The sequence below is a fragment of the Rhinoderma darwinii genome, chromosome 8 (assembly GCF_050947455.1).
Source record: "Rhinoderma darwinii isolate aRhiDar2 chromosome 8, aRhiDar2.hap1, whole genome shotgun sequence".
Lineage (NCBI taxonomy): Eukaryota > Metazoa > Chordata > Amphibia > Anura > Rhinodermatidae > Rhinoderma > Rhinoderma darwinii.
In genome coordinates this window covers 31,763,421-31,791,192 of record NC_134694.1, presented here as the reverse complement: position 1 = coordinate 31,791,192, position 27,772 = coordinate 31,763,421, and the positions used below count along the sequence as shown (strand labels likewise).

General features: G+C 38.4%; 1 protein-coding gene across 2 annotated transcripts in view; it reads left to right on the top strand.

Annotated features, from left to right (window-relative positions):
• Positions 1–23,094, top strand: part of LOC142659431 (gamma-aminobutyric acid receptor subunit beta-4-like) — a 310,013-nt gene extending 286,919 nt beyond the window's left edge. Inside the window, exons 7-9 of one of the 2 annotated variants that reach the window (XM_075835563.1) lie at positions 10,635–10,787; positions 12,632–12,876; positions 13,904–23,094. In XM_075835563.1, coding sequence (XP_075691678.1) covers positions 10,635–10,787; positions 12,632–12,876; positions 13,904–14,272 — 767 coding nt within the window. In that variant the 3' untranslated portion in view covers positions 14,273–23,094. Of the gene's footprint in view, positions 1–10,634; positions 10,788–12,631; positions 12,889–13,903 lie in introns of both variants that reach the window. The other variant, XM_075835562.1, reaches the window with a different exon arrangement.
• The last annotated feature ends 4,678 nt before the right edge of the window (positions 23,095–27,772 follow it).

Sequence of the window (27,772 nt, the reverse complement as noted above, 5' to 3'; positions counted from 1 at the left end):
ACAGAAGTAGAAAACCGCCATTTCCTGCACCATAATTCACCTTGTCAAAGCAAAACAAGTGAAAACACAAAATCCCTCAATAATAATATCTTTGATGTTTTAATGCATGGTCCAAGAAAAGGAAGGCCAATCCTGTTTCTGATATTCCAAGCAAAATTGCCAAGTTGGGTGATGATGCGAGGGTGTCGTTCTCAGAAATGGCAGCCTTAGTGTATAGTGATCTCCCTAACAGCCGTGAGAACAGCCTAGCTTTAATGATGTTTAGCCTTGAAAAAAGACGACTAAGGGGGGACATGATTAACTTATATAAATATATGATTGGCACATACAAAAATATGGTGAAATCCTATTCAATGTAAAACCCCTCAAAAAACAAGGGGGCACTCCCTCCGTCTGGAGAAAAAAAGGTTCAACCTGCAGAGGCGACAAGCCTTCTTTACTGTGAGAACTGTGAATCTATGGAATAGCCTACCGCAGGAGCCGTCACAGCAGGGACAGTAGATGGCTTTAAAAAAGGGTTAGATAATTTCCTAGAACAAAAAAATATTAGCTCCTATGGGTAGAATGTTTTTAACTTCCCCTTTCCCATCCCTTGGTTGAACTTGATGGACAAGTGTCTTTTTTCAACCGTACGAACTATGTAACTGCTTTCTAGTATGATGAAGTTCATAGGATACTTTTGTTAGCTTTAAAGGGGTTGTCCTGGCACGGGGAGTTTTTTCATACTGATAACCTATCCACAGGATGGTTACTATCCACAGGATAGGTCATCAGTATATGATCGTGGTGGTCCGACACCCCGGACCCCACACCGATCATCTGTTCATACTGCCTCCGAGCATCGGAAGTTATGCAGTGGCCGGTGTCGGAAGCAGATGGTTTCAGTCACAGTATATCGGCCGTGCTGCGGTACTGCTCCTATTCACAGTACTGCAGCAAGGCCGCTGTACAGTGTATGGAGCCATCTGCTTCAGTCACTGGGCAATGCATAACATCCAGTGCTCGGAGGCAGCCGGAACAGCTGATCGGTACCCATTGATCATATACTGATGACCTACCCTTTGAATAGGTCATCAGTATGAAAAACCTCACATTAAGGATCAGTTATATATTTTTAAAGGATCCCCTCATTAGATCACATATTTTCCTGGGGCTACTGTAGTGTAGTAACTCCCAGTACATTCTTATGGTGTATAAGGGCACGTTCAGACGTGGAAGATTTGAAGCGGAATCCCGCTGCGGACATGCTGCAGTGGAAATTCAAAGCAGACTTCTATTTCTTTGGTTTCAATAGCTTTTTAGTTTACTCAATGCAGACATTGTAGAAAACAACAGTTAGCTTAACCCCTTCCCGTTTGTAAGACAGGCAGTTAGGCTGGATTCACACGAGCATGTTTGGTCCGTAAAAGACGGAACATATTTCGGTCGCAAGTTCCGGACCGAACACACTGCAGGGAGCCGGGCTTCTAGCATCATAGTTCTGTACGATGCTAGGAGTCCCTGTCTCGCTGCGGGACAACTGTCCCGTACTGTAATCATGTTTTCAGTACAGGACAGTAGTTCCACAGAGAGGCAGGGACTCCTAGCGTCATTTGTAAAGCAATTTCTCCCGAGTACGGCAATACCCCATATGTGGTCATAAACTACTGTTTGGGCATACGGCAGGGCTCAGAAGGGAAGGAGCAGCATTTGGCTTTTGGAGTACAGATTTTGCTGGATTGGTTTCTGGTCGCTATGTCGCATTTGCAAAGCCCATGTGGGACCAAAACCGTGGAAACCTCCCAGAAGTGAACCTATTTTGGAAACTACACCCCTCAAGGTATTCACCTAGGGTTTGTAGTGAGCATGTTAACCCCACATGTGTTTTGCAGAAAATAGTGTGCACTCGATGTTGCAGAGTGAAAATGGGATTTTTTTCCATAGATATGCCAATATGTGGTGCCCAGCTTGTGCCACCATAACAAGACAGCTCTCTAATTATTATGCTGTTTTTTCCGGGTTTAGAAACACCCTACATGTGACCCTAATCTTTTACCTGGACATTTGACAGGGCTCAGGAGTGAAAGAGCACCATGTAAAATTGAGGCCTAATTTGACGATTTAAACAGTATTGATTCACAATTGCAGGGCTCTGATGTGAAGTAATAAAAGAAACCTCTGAGAAGTGACCCCATTTTGGAAACTACACCCCTCAAGGCATTTATTAAGGCGTGTAGTGAGTATTTTCACCCCACAGGTCTTTTCCATAAATGATTGCCCTGCGGATGGTGCAAAGTAAAAATTTTCATTTTTCCCTAGATATGTCATTTCAGTGGCAAATATGTCGTGCCCAGCTTGTGCCACTGGAGGCACACACCCCAAAAATTGTTAAAAGGGTTCTCACGGGTATGGCAATGCCATATATGTGGAAGTAAACTGCTGTTTGGGCACACTGTAGGGCCCAGAAGGGAGGGATCGCCATTTAGCTTTTGGAGCGTGGATTTTGCTTGGTAGTAGTTTTGTTTGGAGTATTACTGGTATTTCAGTTTATATTGTGGGGGTACATGTAAGCTGGGCAGAGTACATCAGGGGCATAGTCAGGTGGTATAATAATCGGGTTAAAAAAAACAATAAAATAATCCATAGATCTGTGGTACGCTGTGATGCAATCCTTTCTGCACAGGTCGATGTCACACTAATAAATGGTGTCGTTCCTTATCCCCCTTTTTGTCCATACTCGGCACCTTTGAAGTTTGGGGAATTTTGCTGGGAAAGTGTTATTCTGGTATAATACGGGCACCCTCGCTTCCAGCAGATATGCTTGAGCCCTCCCCTTCCTGGTTCCCTAATTTTAGGGCCTTGATAATTCGCCTCTTGAAAAAAATGTTCCCCTTGGCACAACTGCATATTTTTTTATTTCCTGACTTATTGGATCCTTAACTAATTGTATTTTTTGATAGACGTAGTGGTATGCGGGCTGTTTTTTTGCGGAACGAGCTGTAATTCTTATTGGTACCATTTTGGGGTACTTGCGACTTTTTGATAACTTTTTATCCTATTTTTTGGGAGGCCAGTTGACCAAAAAAACTGCAATTCTGGCATAGATTTTTTCTATACAGCGTTCACCATGCGTTATAAATGACATGTTAACTTTATTCTGTGGGTCAGTGCAATACCAAATTTATAGCACTTTTTTATATTTTACAACTTTTTGCACAATAAAATTACTTTTGTGAAAAGAATGTGTTTTTTCTGTCGCCAAGTTGTGAGATCCATAACGTTTTAATTTGTTCATCAACAGAGCTGTTTATTGCGAGACGAGCTATAGTTTTTATAGGTACCATTTTCGGATACATGCGACTTTTTGATCACTCTTTATTCCAATATTTGTAGGGAAAAGTGACCAAAAAAATTCTGGTATAGTCTTTTACGTTTGTTTGTTTTTCTACGCCGTTCACCGCCTGGAATAAATAGCATAATATTTTTATAGTTCAGGCCTTTAAGGTCGCGGTGATACCAAATATGTATGGTTTATTTTATTTTTTTCAATAATAAAGGACTTGATAAGGGAAAAGGGCGATTGTATTTTATTTTATTACTTGAAACTTTTATTATATGTTTTACAACTTTTTTGTTTTCACTTTTTATATACTTTTTTTTACACTTTTCTTTAGTCCCACTAGAGGACTTGAAGGTCCAACTGTCTGATTTTTTTTCTAATACATTGCACCACCTATGTAGTGCAATGTATTAGATCTGTCAGTCATTCACTGACAGCAAACCGATTAGGCTTCGCTTCCCAACGGGGCCTAATCGGCTTCCATAATGGCAGAGCAGGAGGACATTGTTGAGCCCATACCTGGTTCAGCCCAGACAGGATGATGCTCCTATAGTGCCCACCACACAGTATGATGCCAAATAGCTGCCCCCACACAGTATAATGCCTTCTAGCTGCCACCATACAGTATAATGCCCCCATAGCTGCCACTATTCAGTATACTGACCCATAGATGCCCCATACAGTATAATGCCCACACAGATGCCCCAAACAGTATAATGCCAACACAGATGCCCCATACAGTATAATGCCCACACAGATTCCTCCATGCAGTATAATGCCCAAATTCCCCCATACAGCATAATGCCCCCACAGCTGCCCCATACAGTTTAATGCCCCAAACAGCATAATGCCCCCAGAGGGTATAATGTCCCCTAGTTGCCCTTATACAGTATAATCCCCCTTTAGCTGCCCCTAGTGCCAGTGCCCTTGTAGATAGTAACACAGTGCCCATGTAGATAGTGCCCCTATATAGTGCCACAGTGTCTATGTAGATAGTGCCATTGGGACTCCCTCTAGGAACGGAATCCCCAGCCAGAGCATAGGCCGGGGATTCTGCTCCTAGAGGGAAGCCCTGATATTGCTGTCCATATATGGACAGTGAGTGGAATCCCCGTTGTCGACTCTGATATATATGGACAGTGACCTCAGGGGTTTCCTCTAGGAGCAGAATCCCCGGCCAGACCATCAGCAATGGGGATTCCGCTCTGGGAGTATGCACTGATGTCACGGTCCATATATGGACAGTGGCATCAGGGCTTCCCCGAGCACAACGTTTAAAGTAGTGTTGTGCCTGGGGAGTCTTGGCGAGCGGAGGAGCTCCCTCTGCTCCTTCGCTCTCAACTAATTCTGAACAGGGAGATGATTGTTCCCTGTTTCAGTATTTAGTTAGCGGGACAAACCCCCGGCCGCCCGGGACACCGCCCGGATGGTTTGTAGGTATGTGTAGCCTATGGCAGAGCAGGGAGATACCTCCCTGCTCTGTTATAGCGTTCAATAGTATTTGCGTTCGAAGGACGCAGATACTATTGAATGTGGCGTTGCTACCATTGTAGCAGCCATAGCGGCTGTTAGCAGAGCCTCTGGGCTCTGGGCCATAGCGGCTGCTACGGGATATGAGGCGCCGGCACGGTCACTAATGAGGGACCTTTTCTAAAGTAATCCACCACAAATAGCTCACCATAACACAGATTTACTAGGACATGTATTTAATCTTTGCATAGGATGGGAAGAAACACATTTCTTGTCCAGTCTCCCACTCCACAATTGCTTGACTTGTATTTGATATCATAATTTTATCAGTTACTATGACAATTGTGTAAGCATAGTGGCTCAGACAGTTTCAAACCTATTTAATGTAACATGATACATGTCTCACACGTGACACTTATATACTGGACACAAGCTTCACACCCACCACTCACACATGGGGCACATCTTACACATATACCACTCAAATATAAAATGTGTGCCATCCATCCACTAATCATACACTGGACACAAGCTTCAAACTGCACCACTCACACAGGACACATATTGCAAAAGCCACTCACAAATAGAACACACACTGTATTCACACATAATATGAGCCACACACGCTAGACCTGCCGCACATGCACCATTCACACTGTCACATGACACTTACCTGAATTTTGCCAAGTGCTAACTGAGTGAGGCATCTCCTCTGCTGACATCAAGCCACGTCCATCGATACACCGATACCACACCCACCTATAGAGTGGTAAGTCACACCCCATGCCGACGTGTGCACTGTCATAGCCCCCCGAACACCTTTTGCAGCTTCCCAGTTCTGATTCTTCCAACTGTTCAAGCTCCTATAGCCTCTGCTTTAATATGTCTTCCATGGCCATCTTAAGACAAGCGGGCCTGCTTTTTAGTAGAGATGGTGTGTTTCTTTTAGTGTAAGATATTTGGGTTATGTTAAGTATAGCATTTTGTTTGGGTTTTATCAGATCATGGGATGTTTTAACACCTAATTTTAGAGTATCTTATATTCCTTTTGGCAAACTGTAGCTGAGTTGATATATGAGGGTTTTCATTTTTAAGAGTGGTTATGCATGTAAAAATACTATCAATTTCTTGGCATAGCAAACCATTACATGAACATTTAGTAAAAATATTCTGAATTGAGCAATGGTGGAAATTAATGTTCAAATGATGAATTATATTTTTTTAAACTTCTCAACAGTTAAGATTCAGTTCTTGACATGTTTCTCAAGTTAATGCAAACTGTATTATTGAGGCTATCAAGAAATATATTTCACTTTTGACTGTGTAGTCTCTGTACCTGAACTTATTTATTAATGATATAGAGCAGGGGTCTCAAGCACGCGGCCCGTGTATATGGACAATGTTGTCAGGGTCCTCCCCAGAGCGGAGTCCTGGGCAGAGCGCTAGTATAGGCTCTGCTACAGCACTTTGTGGAATCCCCTAACATCACCGTACATATATGGACACGCGATGTCTAGGGCTTCCCCCAGAGTGGACAGTGATGTCGGGAGCACAGCTGTAGTCCCAGTAGGAGCGCTACTGGCGCTCTGCCCGGGACTCCAGCTCTGGGGTTGCCCCTGACATCTCTGGACATATATGTATGGACAGTGATGTCAGGGGCTCCTCCAGCAGAGGAATCCCCGGCCAAAGTGCCGGCAACACTCTGGCTGGGGATTCGACTACTAGAGGCAGCCCCATTGGAGCTATCTACTGGGGGTGTGTGTGGCACCATCAACTGGGGGTGTGTGGCACTATCTACAAGGGGTGTGTGTGGCAGCATCTGCAGAGGGCACTGTGGCAGCATCTACAGAGGGCATTGTGGCAGCATCTACAGAGGGCATTGTGGCAGCATCTACAGAGGGCATTGTGGCAGCATCTACAGAGGGCACTGTGGCAGCATCTACAGAGGACACTGTGGCAGCATCTACAGAGGGCACTGTGGCAGCATCTACAGAGGGCACTGTGGCAGCATCTACAGAGGGCACTGTGGCAGCATCTACAGAGGGCACTGTGGCAGCATCTACAGAGGGCACTGTGGCAGCATCTACAGAGGGCATTGTGGCAGCATCTACAGAGGGCACTGTGGCAGCATCTACAGAGGACACTGTGGCAGCATCTACAGAGGGCACTGTGGCAGCATCTACAGAGGGCACTGTGGCAGCATCTACAGAGGGCACTGTGGCAGCATCTACAGAGGGCACTGTGGCAGCATCTACAGAGGGCACTGTGGCATTATCTACAGAGGGCACTGTGGCATTATCTACGGGTGGGTATGTGGCGGTATCTACAGATGACACTGTGGCATTATCTAGGGGTGTGTGGCATTATCTACAGAGGGCACTGTGGCATTATCTACAAAGGGCACTGGCATTATCTACAAAGGGCACTGTGGCATTATCTACAGAGGGCACTGTGGCATTATCTACAGAGGGCTCTGTGGCACGATCTAAAAAGCGGCTTCCTAATTTTGACATTTGTGTGTCTGCCAAACGCTGCCTACTGAGCCGCCGGACTGCATTTAATGACACTTAAACTGTAAAACTGAATTGTTGAAATAAGCATGTGGAGTAAACTAGCAAATTTTTGTTAAGTTTAAACCTAGCGGTATTATTATAGTACTGTAGTATTGTTATAGTAATGTAGTATTATTATAGTAATTTAGTATTATAGTAATGTAGTGTTCCTATAGTAATGTAATATTATTAGAGTAATGTAGTATTAAAGTAATGTAGTATTATTATAGTATTGTAGTATTATTGTTATATTAATAGTATAGTAATGTAAGTATTATTGTATTAATGTAGTATTATTATAGTAATGTAGTATTATAGTAATGTAGTATTATTATAGTAATGTAGTATTATAGTACTGTAGTATTGTTATAGTAATGTAGTATTTTTATAGTAATGTATTAGTGTTATTATAGTAATGTAGTATTATAGTAATGTAGTATTGTTATAGTAATGTAGTATCATTACAGTAATGTACCGTAGTATTATTATAATAATGTAGTATTGTTATAGTAATGTAGTATCATTACAGTAATGTAGTATTATAGTAATGTAGTATTGTTATAGTAATGTAGTATTATTATTGTAATGTAGTATTATAGTAATGTAGTATTGTTATAGTAGTGTAGTATTGTTGTTATAATAATGTAGTATTGTTATGGTAATGTAGTATTGTTATAGTAGTGTAGTATTGTTGTTATAATAATGTAGTATTGTTATGGTAATGTAGTATTGTTATAGTAGTGTAGTATTGTTGTTATAATAATGTAGTATTGTTATGGTAATGTAGTATTGTTATAGTAGTGTAGTATTGTTGTTATAATAATGTAGTATTGTTATGGTAATGTAGTATTGTTATAGTAGTGCAGTATTGTTGTTATAATAATGTAGTTTTGTTATGGTAATGTAGTATTCTGGTAATGTGGCATTATTATAGTAATGTAGTATTGTTATGGTAATGTAGTATTATAGTAATGTAGTATTGTTATGGTAATGTAGTATTATAGTATTGTAGTATTATTGTTACAGTAATATAGTATTATTATAGTAATGTAGTATTATTATAGTAGTTCAAATAACGAATTGATTAACGATAATTTTGTATTGTATCAAATTCGAAAGTAATGCAGCCCGTCAACTTTACAATTTTTCTATATGTGGCCCACTTACCCGGCCGAGTTTGAGACCCCTGATATAGAGGATGGGATTAATAGAACTGTTTCTATTTTTAGAGATGACACCAAGCTATGTAGTAATGTTCAGTCTATAGAAAATGTTCATAAATTACAAGCTGATTTGGACACTGAGTGTTTGGGCATCCACTTGGCAAATTAGGTTTAATGTGGTTAAATGTAAAGTTATGCATCTGGGTACCAACAACCTGCATGCATCATATGTCCTAGGGGGAGCTACACTGGGGGAGTCACTTGTTGAGAAGGATCTGGGTGAACTTGTAGATCATAAACTAAATAACAGCATGCAATGTCAATCAGCTGCTTCTAAGGCCAGCAAGATATTGTCGTGTATTAAGAAGCATGGACTCGCAGGACAGGGATGTAATATTACCACTTTACAAAGCATTAGTGTGGCCTCATCTAGAATATGCAGCTCAGTTCTGGGCTCCAGTTCATAGAAAGGATGCCCTGGAGTTGGAAAAAATACAAAGAGCAACTAAACTAATAAGGAGAATCTAAATTATGAGGAAAGATTAAAAGAACTAAACCTATTTAGCCTTGAAAAAAGACGAGTAAGGGGGGGACATGATTAACTTATATAAATATATTAATGGCCCATACAAGAAATATAGTGATAACCTGTTCCATATAAAACCCCCTCAAAAGACAAGGGGGCACTACCTCCATCTGGAGACGACAAGCCTTCATTACCATACGAACTGTGAATCTGTAGAATATCCTACTGCAGGAGCTGGTCACAGCAGGGACAGTAGATGGCTTTAAAAAGGACTTAGATATTTCCTAGAATGAGAAAATATCAGCTTCTATGTTCTTGTTTGAATGTTGATCCAGTTGGATTGCAATTTGGGATTAGGAGGGAATTTTTCCTTTTTAGGGAAGATTGGTAAATGCTTTATGAATAATTGTTAAAGTTTTTTGTTTTTTTTTATAAACCTTCCTCTGGATTAATAGGGGTAAAACAAAGTTCTATAATTTCTCCCATCCCTTCCCTTTCTCCCATCCTATGGTTTAACTTGATGGACATGTGTCCTTTTTTTTAACCGTACTAACTATGTAACTATGTACCTGGCAACTCACCAATTATAGCAGAAAAGCATTGTGCTATGAAATTTCTGCAAGAAAACATGGAGAAATCTTCGTATTCGCATGTTGTCATGTTTTGGGACATCAGGGAGTACTTAAAACAGTGTCAAGCAGAAACTTTACTTACCACAATGAAGAAAAACGTAAGAGAGACCACAGTGAGCATTAGAAAATGAAGAAAAAAAGCAAAAAAATATTTCTTGTCTAGGTGTAAAAACCCAGGAATGGTACAAAGATTAGATTTGCTTGTTTTGTTGTTTATTGCTTTAGAGATTTTCTCAGAGGTGTTTTTGCTTACTACTTCTTACTAATGGAATCTAGAAGAACAGCTATATAATCAGTTAGGAATCTTTTTCAAGAGTGTTTGACTTTTTTTTATTTAGGTACATCTGAACTGCCTATTATGGACATCACAATCTCCCAAAATCATTCACATTTTCCTTCATTTATAAAAAAAAAATAGTATTTTACACGAAGTTAAATAGCATGGTTCCCAATTAGGTTAATGTTTGTAGCCTTGGTTTTTTGTCCATCATCACAGATCAATGGCTTACCTAAAGGGACCCTGTGTGTGCAGCAAAACATTTCCCAGCAACTATTTCCAAATGATCTTGACCGAGCTGACATTGGTATTTGCCTGCTGCCTTTATGCTACCGGTATTGCGGAGGCTATACCTAGGCCAGGAAAAGAAGAAAAAAGCAAGAGCTGTGATGGCATCTAATGAAGAAGTCAGCAGCTCCATCAGAAGTGCCATCTATCATTTCCATATTGCTATTTCCATATTATTTAACAATCATACTTCTAAAATACTGTTTTTATCCCATTTTATTGTGTTGAATATTTTTTATAAATTGTAGTATTACTTTTGTAAACAATTTTTTTTTTTGTTTTATACTTTTGTAAACTATGTAGATTAATCATTGCTTAGATTGGTTAAACCTAGTATTTCTGTGTTTAAATGTAAAGGTTTAAATAAACATTTCTAAATTAAGTCTAATATCTGTCCTACTTTTCAGGTTCCTATCCCCGTCTATCACTGAGTTTCCGAATTAAGAGAAACATTGGATATTTTATACTTCAGACCTACATGCCATCTGTATTGATCACTATTCTGTCGTGGGTTTCGTTTTGGATCAACTACGATGCATCTGCTGCAAGAGTAGCACTCGGTATGTACTGTAAAGTTGGCCATGGACATAAGATGACTGTCAGCTGAACGCTTGTTCGGCCGACAGCTATGCTGCCTGACTCATACAAACATAAAAGAATAACAAAGCATACATGTATATTTCAATATGGACAGATGATAACCTGCTGCCCAGCAAAGAATCGGGCGAGTACAATGCAACCTATCTGATCCTTTCTAAGTCTATCATGCATCAGGATCCACAAACATCTCATGTCTTTGGTCAGCTTATGAATACAGTATTCCAAAAATTATAGTGAAAGGCAATACAAAACAATAAAGTTCACCCACAAAATAATGATAATAATAAAATATATGATTAATTTATTAATTCCCTATTTATATAGTCCTAGCTAAACTTACCTTTACCCAAGGCAAAGATTCAGTTTGTAGCCCTAACCCTTTATCTAAATACTAAAGGCAGATTGGTTTATTGGTGCCCCCTGGCACTCAACAACCGGGATATATGACCCACCAGCCACCCTAGCTACGCTTCTGATATAAAACCACCATATTATCCAATTTCATAGAAAACCAATTGCCCTTTCAGTATTTTTAAAGCTTGCCATAAATGGGAGATTTTGCCCCAAATCTGGCGAGGATTCTGATATCTTTCAGAATTTGGGGCATACTTAAAGAGGCTCTGTCCCCACATTATAAGTGCCCTATCTCCTACATAAGGAGATGGGTGCTATAATGTAGGTGACAGCAGTGCTTTTTATTTAAAAATACGATCTCTTTTCACCACTTTATTATCGATTTTAGCTTTATGCTAATGAGTTTCTCAATGGACAACTGAGCATGTTTTACTATTGACCAAGTGGGCATTGCACAGAGGAGTGTATGACGCTGACCAATCAGCGTCATGCCCTTCTCTCCATTCATTTAGTCAGCGCATAGGGATCCTTTTAGATCGCTATGTGCTGTCTTATACTAACACATTTACGATACTGAAGTGTTTAGACAGTGAATAGACATTCCACGGGATATCTAGTCACAATCCCGGTACTTCGTTAATGTTTCTGTGGTAGTTACAGCAGAGCAAGCATAATCTCGTTCTAACCTGTCATTTACAGCGTAATCTCGTGGGAGTACGCTTGCTCTGCTGTAACTACCACAGAAACATTAATGAAGTGCCGGGATTGTGAATAGATATCCCGTGGAATGTCTATTCACTGTCTAAACACTTCAGTATCATTAATGTGTTAGTATAAGACAGCACATAGCGATCTAAAAGGATCCCTATGCGCTGACTAAATAAATGGAGAGAAGTGTATGACGCTGATTGGTCACTGATTGGTCAGCGTCATATACTCCCCTGTACAACGCCCACTTGGTCAATAGTAAAACACGCCCAGTTGTCCATTGAGAAACTCATTAGCATAAAGCTAAAATCGCTAATAACATGGTGAAAATAGATCTTTTTTTTAAATAAAAAGCACTGCTGTCACCTACATTATAGTGCTCATCTCCTTATGTAGGAGATAGGCCACTTATAATATGGTGACAGAGCCTCTTTAAAAAGAAATGTGCAACAAAAAGATTGAGTTTCAACTAAAAAAAAAGTTTTAAAAAGTGCTATACTTTTTCAGACTAATAGAACTCATTTTTATAGGCAGATTTAATCATATTCGTACTTTTGACATAGTGATTATTGTTAAAATCATCTTTAACAGTCAGAATATTAAGAGTTATCCATAGTCAGGTTTAGGAAGGTCCTAAGACTGGTGTTTTTTGTATTAGAGGATTTTGGAGATAAGTTGACTTGGATCAGAAGAGAAGTAACCTAGAAAAGTTACATGTATCTTCTTTTTTTTTTTATTTCAGGAGTGACTACTGTGCTCACTATGACAACAATTAACACGCATCTGAGGGAGACTCTGCCTAAAATTCCATATGTTAAGGCTATTGATGTATATCTTATGGGATGCTTCGTGTTTGTGTTTTTGGCTCTATTGGAATATGCATTCGTTAATTATGTATTTTTTGGTCGGGGCCCTCAACAGCAGAAGAAGTTAAATGAAAAGGCAAGCAAATCAAATAATGAACGTCATCGCTATGAGGAAAGACGAGTAAGAGAACAGGTAATTTGTTGACATAAACTAGATCAGGGCTTCTACATTTTTTATTACTGAAGCCTCACCAGCCATAACTTGGTTATGCCTGGGCCTCATGATTGGTCGTAGTCCATTCCAAAATTTTGAAAAATGTATCTTAAAATTTGCCTCCTGAATCCAGTAAAAAATTAAAATAAGCACAAGAGGAGTCCGTTATGTTGCTAACATAGAGATTGGGACAACCATAAAGACTTGTGCAGTATATAATCACTTGTTTAAAAACCGCCTCCCCAGCCGCACCTGGAGGGGACACAGTTTGAGAAGCACTGAACTAGAGCATGTTATGTCACTATATGTATAAACCATTTGGGGCAATGGTATGAGAAATATTCAAAATTGGCAAGAGCTACATGTAAAAAAAAAAGTCATCAAACTGGGTGAATAAACAGACAGAAAGAAAAGGGCATAATCAGAAAGGAAGAAATTAAAAATATTTTTTAGCAAGTAACAAGGAACATGAAAATGTATAGATTTTTGTTGGAGCTACACTTTCTATTATTGGGGTATTGCCATCTTAGAATCGCTAGGATATGCCTAACATTATAATCAGTGGGGGTTCACTGCACAGTTCCACTCCTATCTACTTGATGTGCAGGGAACCCAAGCACAGCTCCATTCAAGTGAAGAGAAGATGTGAAGCAGCAGCAGGTCTCACAGAATTCATGAGAAAACATTCTCTTTGTTTGACATATCACCTGAGTGAGTTGGACCCTTGACTGGCCGGCCTGCTCAAGTGATGGCCAGCATGCAGGCTCGTAAATAGATGCAGCCAGACACCGGAACAGCAGAAGTGAGGGATCGGTTAAGGAATATGTTTCACTTTTTTTACAAAAAAAAAAAAGACCTATTTGATCTGCACAGGAAAAATAACAATATTCAGGTAGACTAAAAAAAAAAATGAAATAAATTTATAAAATTCAAATATATGTCAGAGCAACATTGCATAGACATCAGAATTATGATTTCAATTTCTCTATCCCAGGTTGATCCTTATGGAAATATCCTTCTCAGCACCCTTGACATGAGCAGTGAGTTGATGTCGGCTGAGATGGGAAGTAATATTGGTGATTCCCGGAACTCCGTCCTGTCATATGACACCTCAGGGATCCAGTTCCGCAAACAGCTGACATCAAGAGGGGACAGTTATGGCCACACTCCCCTGGAGCGTCATGTTCCCCTAACAGCCACACGTGGACGTGCCAACTGCCGCCTTCGGCGACGTTCTTCTAAGTTAAAGCTTAAGATTCCAGACCTTACAGATGTCAGTACCATTGACAAATGGTCCAGAATCATTTTCCCCATCACTTTTGGATTTTTTAACTTGGTTTACTGGATGTACTATGTCAACTGAAGCATCTCCATTACCCTTCACCCTAAGCTGTGCACACCCTTCCTTCCACAGGACACAAGCTTCACCTAAGTCTCTCACCTCCTCTTGCTTCACAGTTTGATGTTTGGCCTAGAGAAAGAAGTAGAAGTTGAAGCTTTCGAAGAGGGGGAAGGAGAATCGCACTTTTTTGTCACATTTTTTTTTTTACCAAATTTCTTATTTTTTTCTTTTGCCTGGAAATTGATTATGGCTGGGTACTGTGTGTCATTTTGGATGTTATAATGAAAAAAACTTTTCTTGAGACTTAGCTAATTAAGGTAACAACAAAAAGTTTAAGGCATCTCCAACAAGGGGAATGTGAAGGTAGTACAGGGTTAGGATGAGAATACCAGTAATTGTTTTCTCTCTTATGCAGTTTTAACATAATTTTGCTATATATTGTGAGGCTATAAAGGCACAGAAAAGTTTGTACTTGCATGCAAACAACTCTGTAGAGCAGAATATTTCCAATTGCTAACTTGAGCTGCACCTAACTGCTCCTATTGAGCACGATGGTTAAATACTTATTTAGGAATGGTTTGGAGGAAAAAAGCCAAACACATTTCTCAAAGAAAGGGAATGGCAAAGCTTAAAAGTTAATGGTTCTGGTCTGGACTACAACGCTGTCATAAAGTGGATTTATGAAGAAAAGTAAATATTGCACATTTTAATGAACTATTTACAGTATTTGACAGAAAGTTCCTGTTTCCACAAATTAGAAAAGTATCAAAAAATTGAAAGTGAAAGTCACAGTATTAGAAATTAAGTATTAAACACAACCTTACTGGGCTCATACTATATCTGATTACATTAAGTCCTAATTGGAAACCTATCAGATGGACCCAGGTGCCAAAAATGATGCCTAATTGTTGCGCAGCTATTCTATGGTTCTGGACATTTTGTGACAACTCCCTGCCAAAAATATAAATGTTGTATAGTGTTGTGTGAATTATGAACACAAAGTGACCATATTCATTTTTTTTAATGTACACAGGAGAGTGTAGGCCCCCGACACACATGCCTGTTTCGAAATAACGGCAACACCTGCTAAGAATGTTGGCTGTTATGTTGGTTTCTATGCTAAATGACCCCTGATTTCTGTAGAATTCAATAAATAGGTAAGTTTGAATATATATATATATATATATATATATATATATATATATATATATATATATATTTACACATATATAGTAAAATACATGTATTCACACACAAATAAAGTGCCAAGTGACAAATATACTGGGGGACATTTATTAAATCTATGCCAGTAACGTGATGCAAAAAAAAAAAAGTTTAATACAAGGTGCAACCGATTTATTATTGTAAATATGTTTATTCTCTATTTTGCAATTGGTGCGCCTTTTAGCTTATTGTTGGAAGGGGGCATGGCTTCTCAGGGCGCATGGCTTTGAAGCATTTGTCAGAAAATTGACGCCACAAAGGCCCACAGATATCATCACCAATAGCTTGAAGGTTTTTGTACTGGAACATTTGATACAGTATAGCTATGTGACATTTATAAAATGTTATGGCAGATAGTAGCCTTTTTCTGCTTCTGCATTGCCCAGTTTAATAAATGACCCCCCCCCCCCCCCACTGGCTCAGGGACATGAGCAGTGCCAAAACTACTGAGGAAATAGAACTTTTATAAATAGTATTAAAACTGTGAGGCTATCCCTCCACATAGCACTGTCTCAAGGAGTAACAATAAGGAGCCATGCCTAAAAAACTTGAATGTTAGTGGTATATTATATTAGAGTATTTCATATCAATCCGTTTTTCAAAAGTATAAGGACAGAGAAGAACATATGCTCATGAAGCTTCATGTAGGGGGTCTTTGCATAAATGTGAAACTAGGTCTATTGTGGAACAAACTAATTGTGCCATATCAAGTACAACAAATCAAATTTTCATATCTTTTGTGGAACTTTTTTTTTGTCGTGTGGAGCAAAGATGCTTTGAATAGTCTATGAACCGCGAACAGAAAAACGTTTTCTGAGAGCATCTTCATTTGTTACAAAATCTTTGTTAACATGTAAAATCCAATATTATGTACCGTCCCTACTCTCGTAGACTTTCTGTATGGAAGCATTTGTTTTAGGTTTCCACAAGCTAATTTCAACTTTTCTTCTGGTCTTAATATTTTCACAATTACTTTAATATTATGCATGGCTCAAGTTAAACTACTCAATGAAGTGAACACGAGTCATAACCACTCTGAAGTATGTGTTTTCTAGAACAGCTGGCAAAAAAAAGTGTGAGAATTCACAGTGGTTCTGAAACTTTCCAGGGGCCTTACTGATCCCATTCACAATTTCTAAAGAGGACTGTAGAAGATATTCTTCAAAGAGTAAGACTATCTTGGTGGTACTTATAAATTCTATATGCTGCACTAAAACACAGACTATGATTAAATGCATTAAGACGTTTCTCCTATAAAAATTTCATTTTAAGTGCACAATTTATGTCTCCCCATTTCAGTGAATCCTGTTTGTCTATTTGACTGACCTCACATTCTGTTTTATTGAGCCATTTTATCGATCGATCGGTCTAGCTATCTATCCCCCAATGTGAATGATAAAAACAGTCCTATAAAAGACAGAACACTTAAAGCTTTTTGATATGCTATTGAAAGTTAAAGGTGTGCTGAGGTCTATGCAGTTATTATGGAGTCCCCAGGTCACTAGGTTCTGCTGAGGATCACTTATATAGAGTTTATTCCTTTATGTTTACTCAGTTTAATAGTACACGCTGGATTTGCAAATTAAAACTGGCTCTTTTTTCATCCTTTCTTACACCTCATTCTGATTTATATATTGCACCTGTATTTATAGTATTCCCAATGCAACACCATATGATGCTGTAAGTTCGGTCCAATAGAGCTGCAACGGGACGGATGTTACAACCTGGAATACAGGCTATTAAATAAAGGTACAACACCTCCATCTGAATGAGGCCTATGGTATAGGTTTCTTTTTTTAAATGTATATTAAGCAGCCTTTTTTGTAAAGAAACCTCATATACAGTGTATGTGAACTGACGTATGTTCATCAATCTTTTGATAACTGAGAATGTCATATATATATATATATATATATATATATATATATATATACACGTAGTAATGGAAATTTAGTGTATGTATGAAAAAAATAACCAATACTAAAGTTTTGAGGCACTACATATCATTCTTTATATATCTTAGTGAAAAAAAATCTATGATTTCTTCCTAAAGAGGACATTGGTACAGTCATCTCTCCCATATTGGATAGTCATAATTGAAAACTCCATGGCCCTCAATGCAGCAGCAAAACAGTTTGTCATGATGATAACATTTTCTTTATCAGAATTGCCTAGGTTTGCCTTAAAATACAAGGCGAATCTAAAGGGGGTTTTAGACTGGGCAATTATCGGGCAAATGATCCTTCAACGCTCGTTGCCGATATTTGCCCTGTGTAAACAGGGCAGCGATCAGCAGATGAACGAGAAAACACTCATTCATCTGCTGATCGTATCGTTTGAAAAATGTTAAATATTATCGTTGTCGGCAGAACATCTCCTTGTGTAAACAGGTAGACGTGCTGCCGACATGAAAATAATGTATGGGGACGAGCGATCGGAGTAACGACCATTCGTCCCAACCATTAATAGCTCCTTGTGACAGGAGCAAATGGGTGCTGATCAACGAGCTGTCTCGATGACTGGCGCTCGCTGCACCGGCCCAAATCGGCCTGTGTAGTAAATCGAAAAAAGAAATGAACAAAAAATGTACCACAAAATATGCACATTATAAACCAACCTAGGCCAGATTCACACCACATTTTGCTTGAACGTCGAGTATAGCTAGGAATATGTGCCATAGGAATGTCCTCTTGGCATACATTTGGCCAGTACACATCAGTATACTTTTGCCTCAACTGCATTAGAAGTATTGTCAACGTATGTTTTTTTTTTTTTATAGAGTAGATGTATGTCACTGTATAGGAATACAGTGGCATACGTCTAAGGGATATGTTCGGCAGACTCTTTTAAATGGTCCCGCCGAACATTATGACCAAACATGGAAACCTTGCCTTAGATTACATCTTTCCTGTCTAACAATTAGTAAAACTCTAGCCATAGCATTTTCCAAAATGTAGAATGTCTATTCTTGATTTTATCAAACATTTTATAAGACAAGTTACTTTTTTATTTGTATGCAGTTTCTTTCTATAGTAGTTCCCAGATCTTATTAGGACCGGTAGATACCAGCAGAGGATAGTGGAAAATGCTTGAAAAGTATATCACCTAAATTGAATTGCTAATGCCCCTCTTTTACCATAGTGCCATAGTTTTGGAGAGATTTAAAGGGGGTTTCCAGTCCTAAGAAATTGATGGCCTATCCTCAGGATAGGCCATCAATATCTGATTGGTCGAGGTCAGATACCCCGCATCCCTGCCGATCAGCTGTTTTGTTTCGTACGAGCTCTGCTCCTCCTTTTCCTTTACTGCTCAAACTGTGAATCGCAGGTTCACAGTGTTACAGCCTTCTCCTATTCACTTTAATGGGAGTAGGCTGTAATACTGTGGACTGCTGCTACAGGAGAGTCGGCAATTCACAGTGTGAAAAGTAAAGGGAATGAAGGGGAACCAGCAGCCACACGAGAGCTGCGGCCCCTTCAAAACAGCTGATCGCCAGGGGTGCCGTTTGTCAGAGCCCCGACCGATCATATATTGATGGCCTATCTTGAGGATAGGCCATCAATTTCTTAGGACTGGACAACCCCTTTCAGTTCATGCACAGATGCATTGGAAAAGGCAAACCAGACCACTCCATTCCTAGTCAGACCCTAGAGTTCACATATAATCCCATAGAAGAATGTAAGAATGTAGAGGATACAGTATATAAATATCCATATATCATTTGTCACTTTTGCTATGACCTCAATGTTTTTGACAGCCCCTCCTCCTGTATGTTCACTGTACATTAAATGTAAATATTTATTGCTTAATAGTAAGATTCAATTACTGACCTCTTTAATAAAATTAAAAAAGACGGGGAGACTGTGAATACAACTTATTAGGAACACATTTCTCACAGGAAATTGTGTTAGCTATATTTTATGTGTCTATTACATGTCAATTGAAAATTCCTGTAAAAGCACCAATATATAATATATAACTATACAGCAAAACCCTTTCTTCAATGTTGTAATGTAATGTCCCTTACATTAAAGATGTTACATACTTGAATTACCGAGAACTAAGTGATATCTCTAGATTGCCCTACAAAACTGCCCCCCTACCCACCATTGTACATAAGCACATCACTGAGTATAAACTGAACCACAATTTGCAGCACAGGAGTTCTTTGCAACTTTTGTAAAACATAATTTGCTTTTCAGATGTTCATTAATTTGTGACACAGTTTTGGCAGTATCTTCAAGGATGCAATAATTTGCATCAGCTAGTGGGAAGGATTGCAAGTAACTACATATGCGCTAAATATGAAACAAGCAACACTTTTACAACTAAATTTTAAATGAATCTCCACTTTTTAACACCATGTCATTTTTTTTGTGTCCAAAAATCTGTCCTATTGCAATCACCACTAGGGGAGACCAGGAGCTTACTGCATACTGTTTGATTATTGAGTACAATGCATAAATATATGCAGTAAGCTCTTACACTCCCCCTAGTGGTGACTGCAGCCAGACAGAATTTTATCATTTAACTATATGTCTCTGGAGGCGATTTGCAACTCTGTATCAGAAAAGTGAAGCACCAACCAGACTAAAGATGTATTGAGAACAAACACAGGATTTTGGACCTATTTCAATAAAATAAAGATGGTGTGTTCAAAGGCGGACCTTTATTTTAATGTAAAGGCTTGATAGAAAACCTATTGAACATATCAATTGCTATGGTACACAGCCTTTTCTTCTCTTAACTTCTTTTCCCGCCATCCTAGAGATTTATAATGAGTTAGAATGCGGTAAACTCTTCTTTGTTAGCAAAGCACATATCAAGAAGCACATCAAAATGGTAAAAAAAATAATAATATTACACATAACTGGCATGTTAGATGTCTTCAAGCCTCACAGAGAAATATTAAAAGATTTAAAAAAAAAAAAGAATTAAGGTAATATCTCAAAATAACCACTAGAATCTATAGGGTAAAAGAACTCCAAAGATAAAACGGTGCACTGGTACCTTATTGCAGATGTGTGATAATAGAATTATAGAAGGACGATGGGAACTGACGCAACATTTATTCTATGACTCATGAAAAATATTTGCTAGCAATTTAGATTAGTTTTCCATTGTGGGAATTTTCATATTTACATGCAAAGGTATTTTTCTACTATTGGAACAGTTTCCCAATGGGAAAAGTATTGTAATTCTTGTATAATTTATTCTGATTTAAAATTTGCATTGCATGGGAAAATTCTCACACACGTATTGTTTTTATTATTAAAAATAAAAATAATAATAATAATTCCAAAGAACAAGAATCATATTTCAGTGGGTATAATAAATTATCCAATAGAAGGAAAAAGTTTTTATTTGAAGGAACCAATCACTTTTATTTTTAATCACATGAATTATTAGGGTATCCAAGTCCAATTGAAAATTCATATTTGACCAGGCATGGGGAGCTCTACATGTCCCCAAAGTTTAATTTACCTGAGCGCGGCCACTCTGGAGACTCATCATTGTTCTAATAACAATATGATAACTGAGCAGTGGTTCCACCCAGGAGTTTGTATTGCAAATACTCTAACTGCTAAATACTGGTGACCGTGGATGTTGAGCCCTTTTATGTGTGTAGACATTTTGGTTGCCAATACAGGAAGTCAATAAAAGGTAACTGAACTTTAAAAAAACTTTTGACATGTTATAGTGACATTTTAGAAGTTTTGATCAGTAGAGGTTAGAGCACTTAGTCCTTAGCTTAATTTCTGATTGTCTTTTCACAGTCTATGAGCCTGTACACTGCTCACATAAGAAACTAAGTGGCACAGTGCTCACCCAAGCGCTTCTGACGCTTAATTTTATTGATCGGTGGGGGTTTCGGTGCTCAGACCCCCACTGATCAAAACTTGTCACTATGAAATGTCACAAGTTTTTTTTAAAGTTTAGTCACCCTTTAAGAAATGGAGAGACAGAGGCAGGAGAAGGATTAGAACAATCAGACAGGGGGGATCTGAGGGGTAGCAGCAGGTATTGGTAGCAGCAGTGCAAGGTATTTTATTGTTATGAGATTACAGAAAAGTCTCATGAATTTTAGAGGAAACCAATAAAACTACATATAAATATTTTAAATAAAATCATAATCAACTAACATTAACTCTGTTCAAAATGACCCACCCCCAATATTTTACATGTACACATTACAAAAGCTTTACATTTTAGGCAGCTTTATTTTAACTACTGTTGTGGTAGAACCCATATTGCATATTTGCATTACAACTGTGAAAAACGGAGTATTAGGCTGATGTTAGTAAGTGATTAAGACAAGAAATAGAAGGTGACAAGTTGTCTTGATAAGGGACGTAGTACAAAAAATTATTCTCAATCATCAATTATTCTTTTTATTTATTCAAATATGACTCTGTTTCATGCCTTAGTATGTTCATAGTGTCTTCATACAATACTTTGCAAACTATAGATAGAAAAATGTACAAAAAAATAAAACTTGAAACTTGTGGCAGATCCCAAGTGCCAAGAAGTCGTTGTGCCCTGGATTACTGTTAGGACCTAATGTGTCAGGTTTGTTTTGGTATATGAATTTAGGATTCAAAGTAAACTATCATTTAAGAAGCAAAAACCTGAGTTGAAAATGTATAGTCAACTTAACAGCTGCCTCGTCATTAGCGATGGTCCATCGGAGGGCAGTGAAGGGGGGGTGTCAGAGTGCGGTGGCCATCTTGGAGAAAGGAGAACACAGGACGGATGGCTGGATTATTCAGGAGCAGGGCAGCAGGTATATTGATTATACATTTCCAATATATAGTCAAGATTGTTGTTGTTTTTGTTTTGTTTTTTTAACTAAAGGGTCACTTTTTCACACTCTTAACCTCTATGGACTCATTATTATGCCCCCAATGCTTCACAGATGAATTCTTAGAAAGACAAGCACATTTACCTAACTTCAACTAGACCAATTATGCACATATCAGATGGGAGATTTTCTTTTTTGCTGCTTCACACCTTATATTACGTACAAGATTATATTTAAAGCAGATCAGATATTTATGCTGCCCTGTCTGAGGTCAGCATAAAGGAGTAACAGACACACAGATTTCTGCGTGCTGTTGCTTATTAGGTAATTTTCGGTAGTTTCTTTATACTTCGATATTATACTTATGGAACACGGATAACGCCCCAAGTATGAGTCAAGTATATATTCATGCTTCTCCTGCCTCTCCCACCCGTCAGCCATTGATTCACACTTTCTCCCTACTACTGTGCATGTATCTAAAAACATTAACTAACAGGTGACAGGACGCTGAAGACAGGGCAGCAAAATATCTGACCAATCCACCTTAAAAGTTCACTTTTAGCACTTGGGGTAAATTATTATATATATATTATATGTTTCAGCTAGTAACTAGCTTGTCTAACTTACTTCCCATAATTCATTTTGGACCGATTCTACAGAATCGGCTGTCCAATTACATTTGGTACGAATAAATTTGCAGTGAATCACAAGTGCCCTGATTGCCCTGTCTGACTCTCTGGGGTCTTCTAGGACTTTACAGCGTCGTTTTGTTTCGTGATTGCTGCTGTGACGTGTCCCTGGCGGTCCCTTAAGATTACGTTGTTTTGTCCCATTTGACCGCTGCAGCTAATCACAGGCTGCAGCGGTCAGTTGGGACAAAACTACGTCATCTCAGGGGACCGTCAGGGACGCATCCTAGCAGTGGTCACATGCGTGACATCTCAGGAGGTCGCCAGGGATGTGTCGCCATGGGAGACCAGAGGAGGTAAGTATGTTTTTTTTTTTGTTTTTTTTTTAAAGGGGGAAAATCAGAAGTGCTGATCCTAAACCAAAATGCTTGAAATGGACAATAAAAGCATATGCATGTTTTTTCCCTTCCTACATTATCTCCTGCACATGTTTCTTGAGTATTATACAGATCTGAACATACTAATTGTAGAAATTATTCTTTAACAAGTTATACTTCCAAAAAACAAAATCCTTTCTTTTTAGGGCCTGTTACTGTGCAAAGACACATTTGAACCGTAAATGCAACACCATATTCTATAAAAAAAATTAAAAAATGTAAGGGTACCATTGGTTCTCTAGGAATTATTAAACAGTGGGTGTTGGATTATAGACTTTTTTTGTTATAAAATAGTCATAAATAAAAATATTCAGCCACATTATGTACAACTAAAAGTGAAAACCACAAAAAAGATGATTATCAGTTATTCATAATTCTTGCTTGTTAATTAAGTGTCCCTCATTTTTGAGTTTTAATGCTTCATACATTTGACTACAGTTTGAGATCGCAGACTATAAATTTTTTTTTTTTTTTACAATGAGAACTTTTTGAACATAAGGCTCTATACACACTGGCTTTAATGAGGTCCATCTGGGTCCAAATAGTTTTGACAGCAATAATTTCACTGCGCTATTCTTACTGTCAAAAATAACGGAACCCTTGCCAGAACCCCCAACAGTTTTGTTTTTTTAATAATAATAATGGAATATCTCCATTTCCTAGTGAGGGGAAATCATTCCATGTCTACACTCTTTGCTCTTTAATTAATTGATATTTATATATTCTCAGACAAATCTTTTTAAATAATGAATTACAATGAACGTTGTGTCAGATTTTCAGGAACAGAAATCTAAGAGCAGTGCCAAAGTGTTTAATGGCCTTGTAGGGCCCTTTGTTTCTGGAAATAAATGGTAGTCCGAGATCACCGACTTCCCCAATATGTATCTCTGACATATCAGGACATCATATTGATTGGATTTCCCCTTTAAATTTCATTTGACACCCCTGTCCGCTCATGTGGCCACATGATTCTGGGCTTATGTTAAAAGTAGAATTTTAGCTGTTTATATCCTCCTACTTTAAACAGACATGAACATCACATAACAGTAAGGCCTTATTCAGACGAACTTGGGGAAACTTGGATGTGAAAAACGGCCATTTTTCACATCCGCGTCTCCCCGTGCGGGTTCCATTTTCACAGATCCCCATAGGTTTGAGTCTATGGAGGGATCCGTGAAAAGGGACGAAAATAGCACATGTTCTTTTTTTCAAGGGACCCTTCACACGGTCCGTAGAAACAACGGTCGTGTGAACGGCCCCAATGAAATACATGCATCCGCGTGACGGACGTTATTTTAAGGCCTAACAAAGACAAAAGAGGATATTGATTTTTCATACATCGTTCAAAGTGAGGAAGTTGCCCGTGAAACATTAGGTTGTGCGTTCACAGTGCTATATAAATAATTTCTATAACTATTTCTTCATACTGTTGAGCACTCTTCTGAGGAAATGAAAACCCATAGTTAAAAATGTTTTCAATTTATTATTTTTTGTCAACTATATTCAAAAATCAGAAAGGATAATTTACTTAATGAAGTAGCAATGATAGTTAAAAAAAATATTTGTTGAAAACCATATTCTCAGCTCTCCCTCAACTTGTGCATGAACTTGCTTTCTCAACAATTGAAGTGGTAGTCTGGGATTAGAAAAAAATTGGTTTGCTGTAGTTTCTTCCCCCGAAACAGCGCCACTCTTGTCCATAGGCTGTGTCTGGTATTGCAGCTTATCTCTAGTCAAGTGAATGGGTCTAATCTGCAATACCAGACACAAAGGAGTTGATATTTCTAAAATAAATAAAAAAAATTATAATCCTGGGCCAACCCGTTAAGCATTATATATACTTGTTCAGTGTAAAGTGGCATTTTCTGAACCTCACACCATACCGAATTATCACTGGCCATTGCAAATGTCGGTCTTTCTTGCCTAAATTGCCATACGATACTGTGTACTTCTGTGTTTCTGTTCGGAGAACTGCTGACAATGTGTACATTTCTGGTAGTGTTCTGATTGATCTTATATTATACAAACTAGTGCCAAAGCAGACTGCTCAGGACATGGAAATCAGAGAGGGTGCTGGAACACCAAGATATTCTACTTTTTCGGTTGAATTATATTTAAATTAAAATACTTATTTGCCTATATGATCATACTGATTCAAAGTCATAGAACTTCTGAAGCCGGACTGATAAGCTGTTCACTACAGTCAATAGTGATCTGACAATCCAGCCCGGGTTTGGAGTTAGGTATAGGCCTCAGGATCCAGTGTTATGTAGACCAGAGAGATAAATATTATGGGTTAAATCTAAGGCGTTGGAATTTTACATTACATCACCATGGGACTACAAATTTACAGGAAAAAAAAATATTTTAAATTGTAATTTTTGCCAAAATGACATATAAAAATGTAGGATTTTATGGATATTCAATACCACGGTAGGGGAGCTGTCAAAATTGACATGTATAGAAAGTAATGTTAGAGAAGGATTTTTATTTTTTTTACATATTGAAATCTATAGCGATTTACATCTGCAATGTTCACTTCTAAGCAGTTTGAATTTAGTACAGAAGATAGATTCCTGGCCCAAAAAAACAAAACGTAACAAATATCTCAAAAATGCTTCACAAATATTTTCACTTTTTAAGTTTCAGAAATGTTAAGCTTTTTTTTAAAAAAAAAAAACTCCAAAACATTTATTTCACTTCCTGGAACCCCAACCACCAGAATTACGAAGGTCCTAGGCACTCCAGTGTGCCCAGCAGCTCCTTCAATCTTTACCTGATCAATGAGAGTCCCGGGTTCGACCCATCCACTGATCACACATTGATGGCCTATCCAAAGGATGAATGAATTTACTTATAAAACCCCTTTTAAAATACATAGCAACAAGTCTTCACATTCATATTTCTGCTGACTTTCCATCCTCAACCTAAGGCCTGATTCACACGAGCGTATTTTACGTCCGTGTGACGGCCGTTAAAACAACGGCCATCACACAGACCTATGTAATTCAATGGGGCTGTTCACACGGCCGCTGTTTCAATGGACCGTGTGAAGGGTCCATTGAAAAATAGAACATGTCCTATTTTGTTCCGCTTTCACGGATCCCTCCATAGACTCAAGTAGGCTAGATTTACACGAACATGGGGAAATCCGGATGTGAAAAATGTGACGTTTTTCACGTCCGAGGTGCCCCCATGCGGGTTCAGTTTTCACGGATCCCCATAGTCTTGAGTGTATGGAGGAATCCGTGAAAACTAAACATAATAGGACATGTTCTATTCTTCAACGGACCCTTCACATAGTCCATTGAAACAACTGCTGTGTGAACAGCCCCATTGAATTACATAGGTCCGTGTGACGGCCGTTGTTTTAACGGTCGTCTTACGGACGTAAAATACACTCTTGTGAATCAGGCCTAAAAGAGAAGACCAACTTTTATTAGTTTCAAAAGTTATTTATTGAAAGGTATGTCAACGAAATTACAATGTGTACATCATAAATTATAAGAAACAAGAGTTATTGTTCATCGTGTGTATGATAGAAAAAACACCATACAGTGTCACATATATTCGGAACAATATCTCATACAGAAATATACAATTATCGGTTCAGAAAGAGCAAAGCAACATAAATAAATAATATAAAGGACACTAAAAAGAAAACATCATTAACCGAGTCAGCTATGTCAATACAAAGGCATAAGAGAGACATGAAGAGATTTTCTCTACTGTCCCCATTAGTTGGCTACTTCCCTTCCCGTGACCTTTCGGTCTGGTTCCTAACCCTTAGAGAAGAAAAAAAAAAGTGGAGTGGGGGAATTGAGCCTTAACATTAAAGTTGTGAGTAATAGATAATGTTCGGAGTCAAAACTGGCTACCCATAATGTCCATATTTTGTTGTAGTGATCTCAAGTGTCAACAAGAGTCGTGTGAATTATTTCAAAGAGCGTTATCTTATTTATTCTGTTGATCACCTCTGAGACCCAGAGGACAGGGTTCTTCATTTAGTGGCAATATGTATTCTAGTGTCCATGAGGATATATTGTAAAAGTTTGTAGGAGGCAACCAGGTGGTTTATCTCCTAGCAAAAAAGCCATTGCAGTCATAGGAACATCAACCAAAAATATGTAATTAAGGAGACGTCTTATAGACTCCCAAAAGCGTTTCACCTTCAGACAAGATCATCAGATACGGAAAGTAGTTATTGGCACTTGACATCCTCTAAAACAGAAAGGAGAGGCAATATGGTAGAATTGGTGAATTCTAGACGAACCATATAAATTCTATGGCGGACTTTAAGACAAGATTACATTAGCGTCACCTTCCAACTACCTTTGCTAATCACAGTGCAGAACTTGTGCCATTGTGCTAACTCCCAAGTCAATTTTCCAGCCACACGATGCCAACTTTGTTTTAAGGCATGATGTAA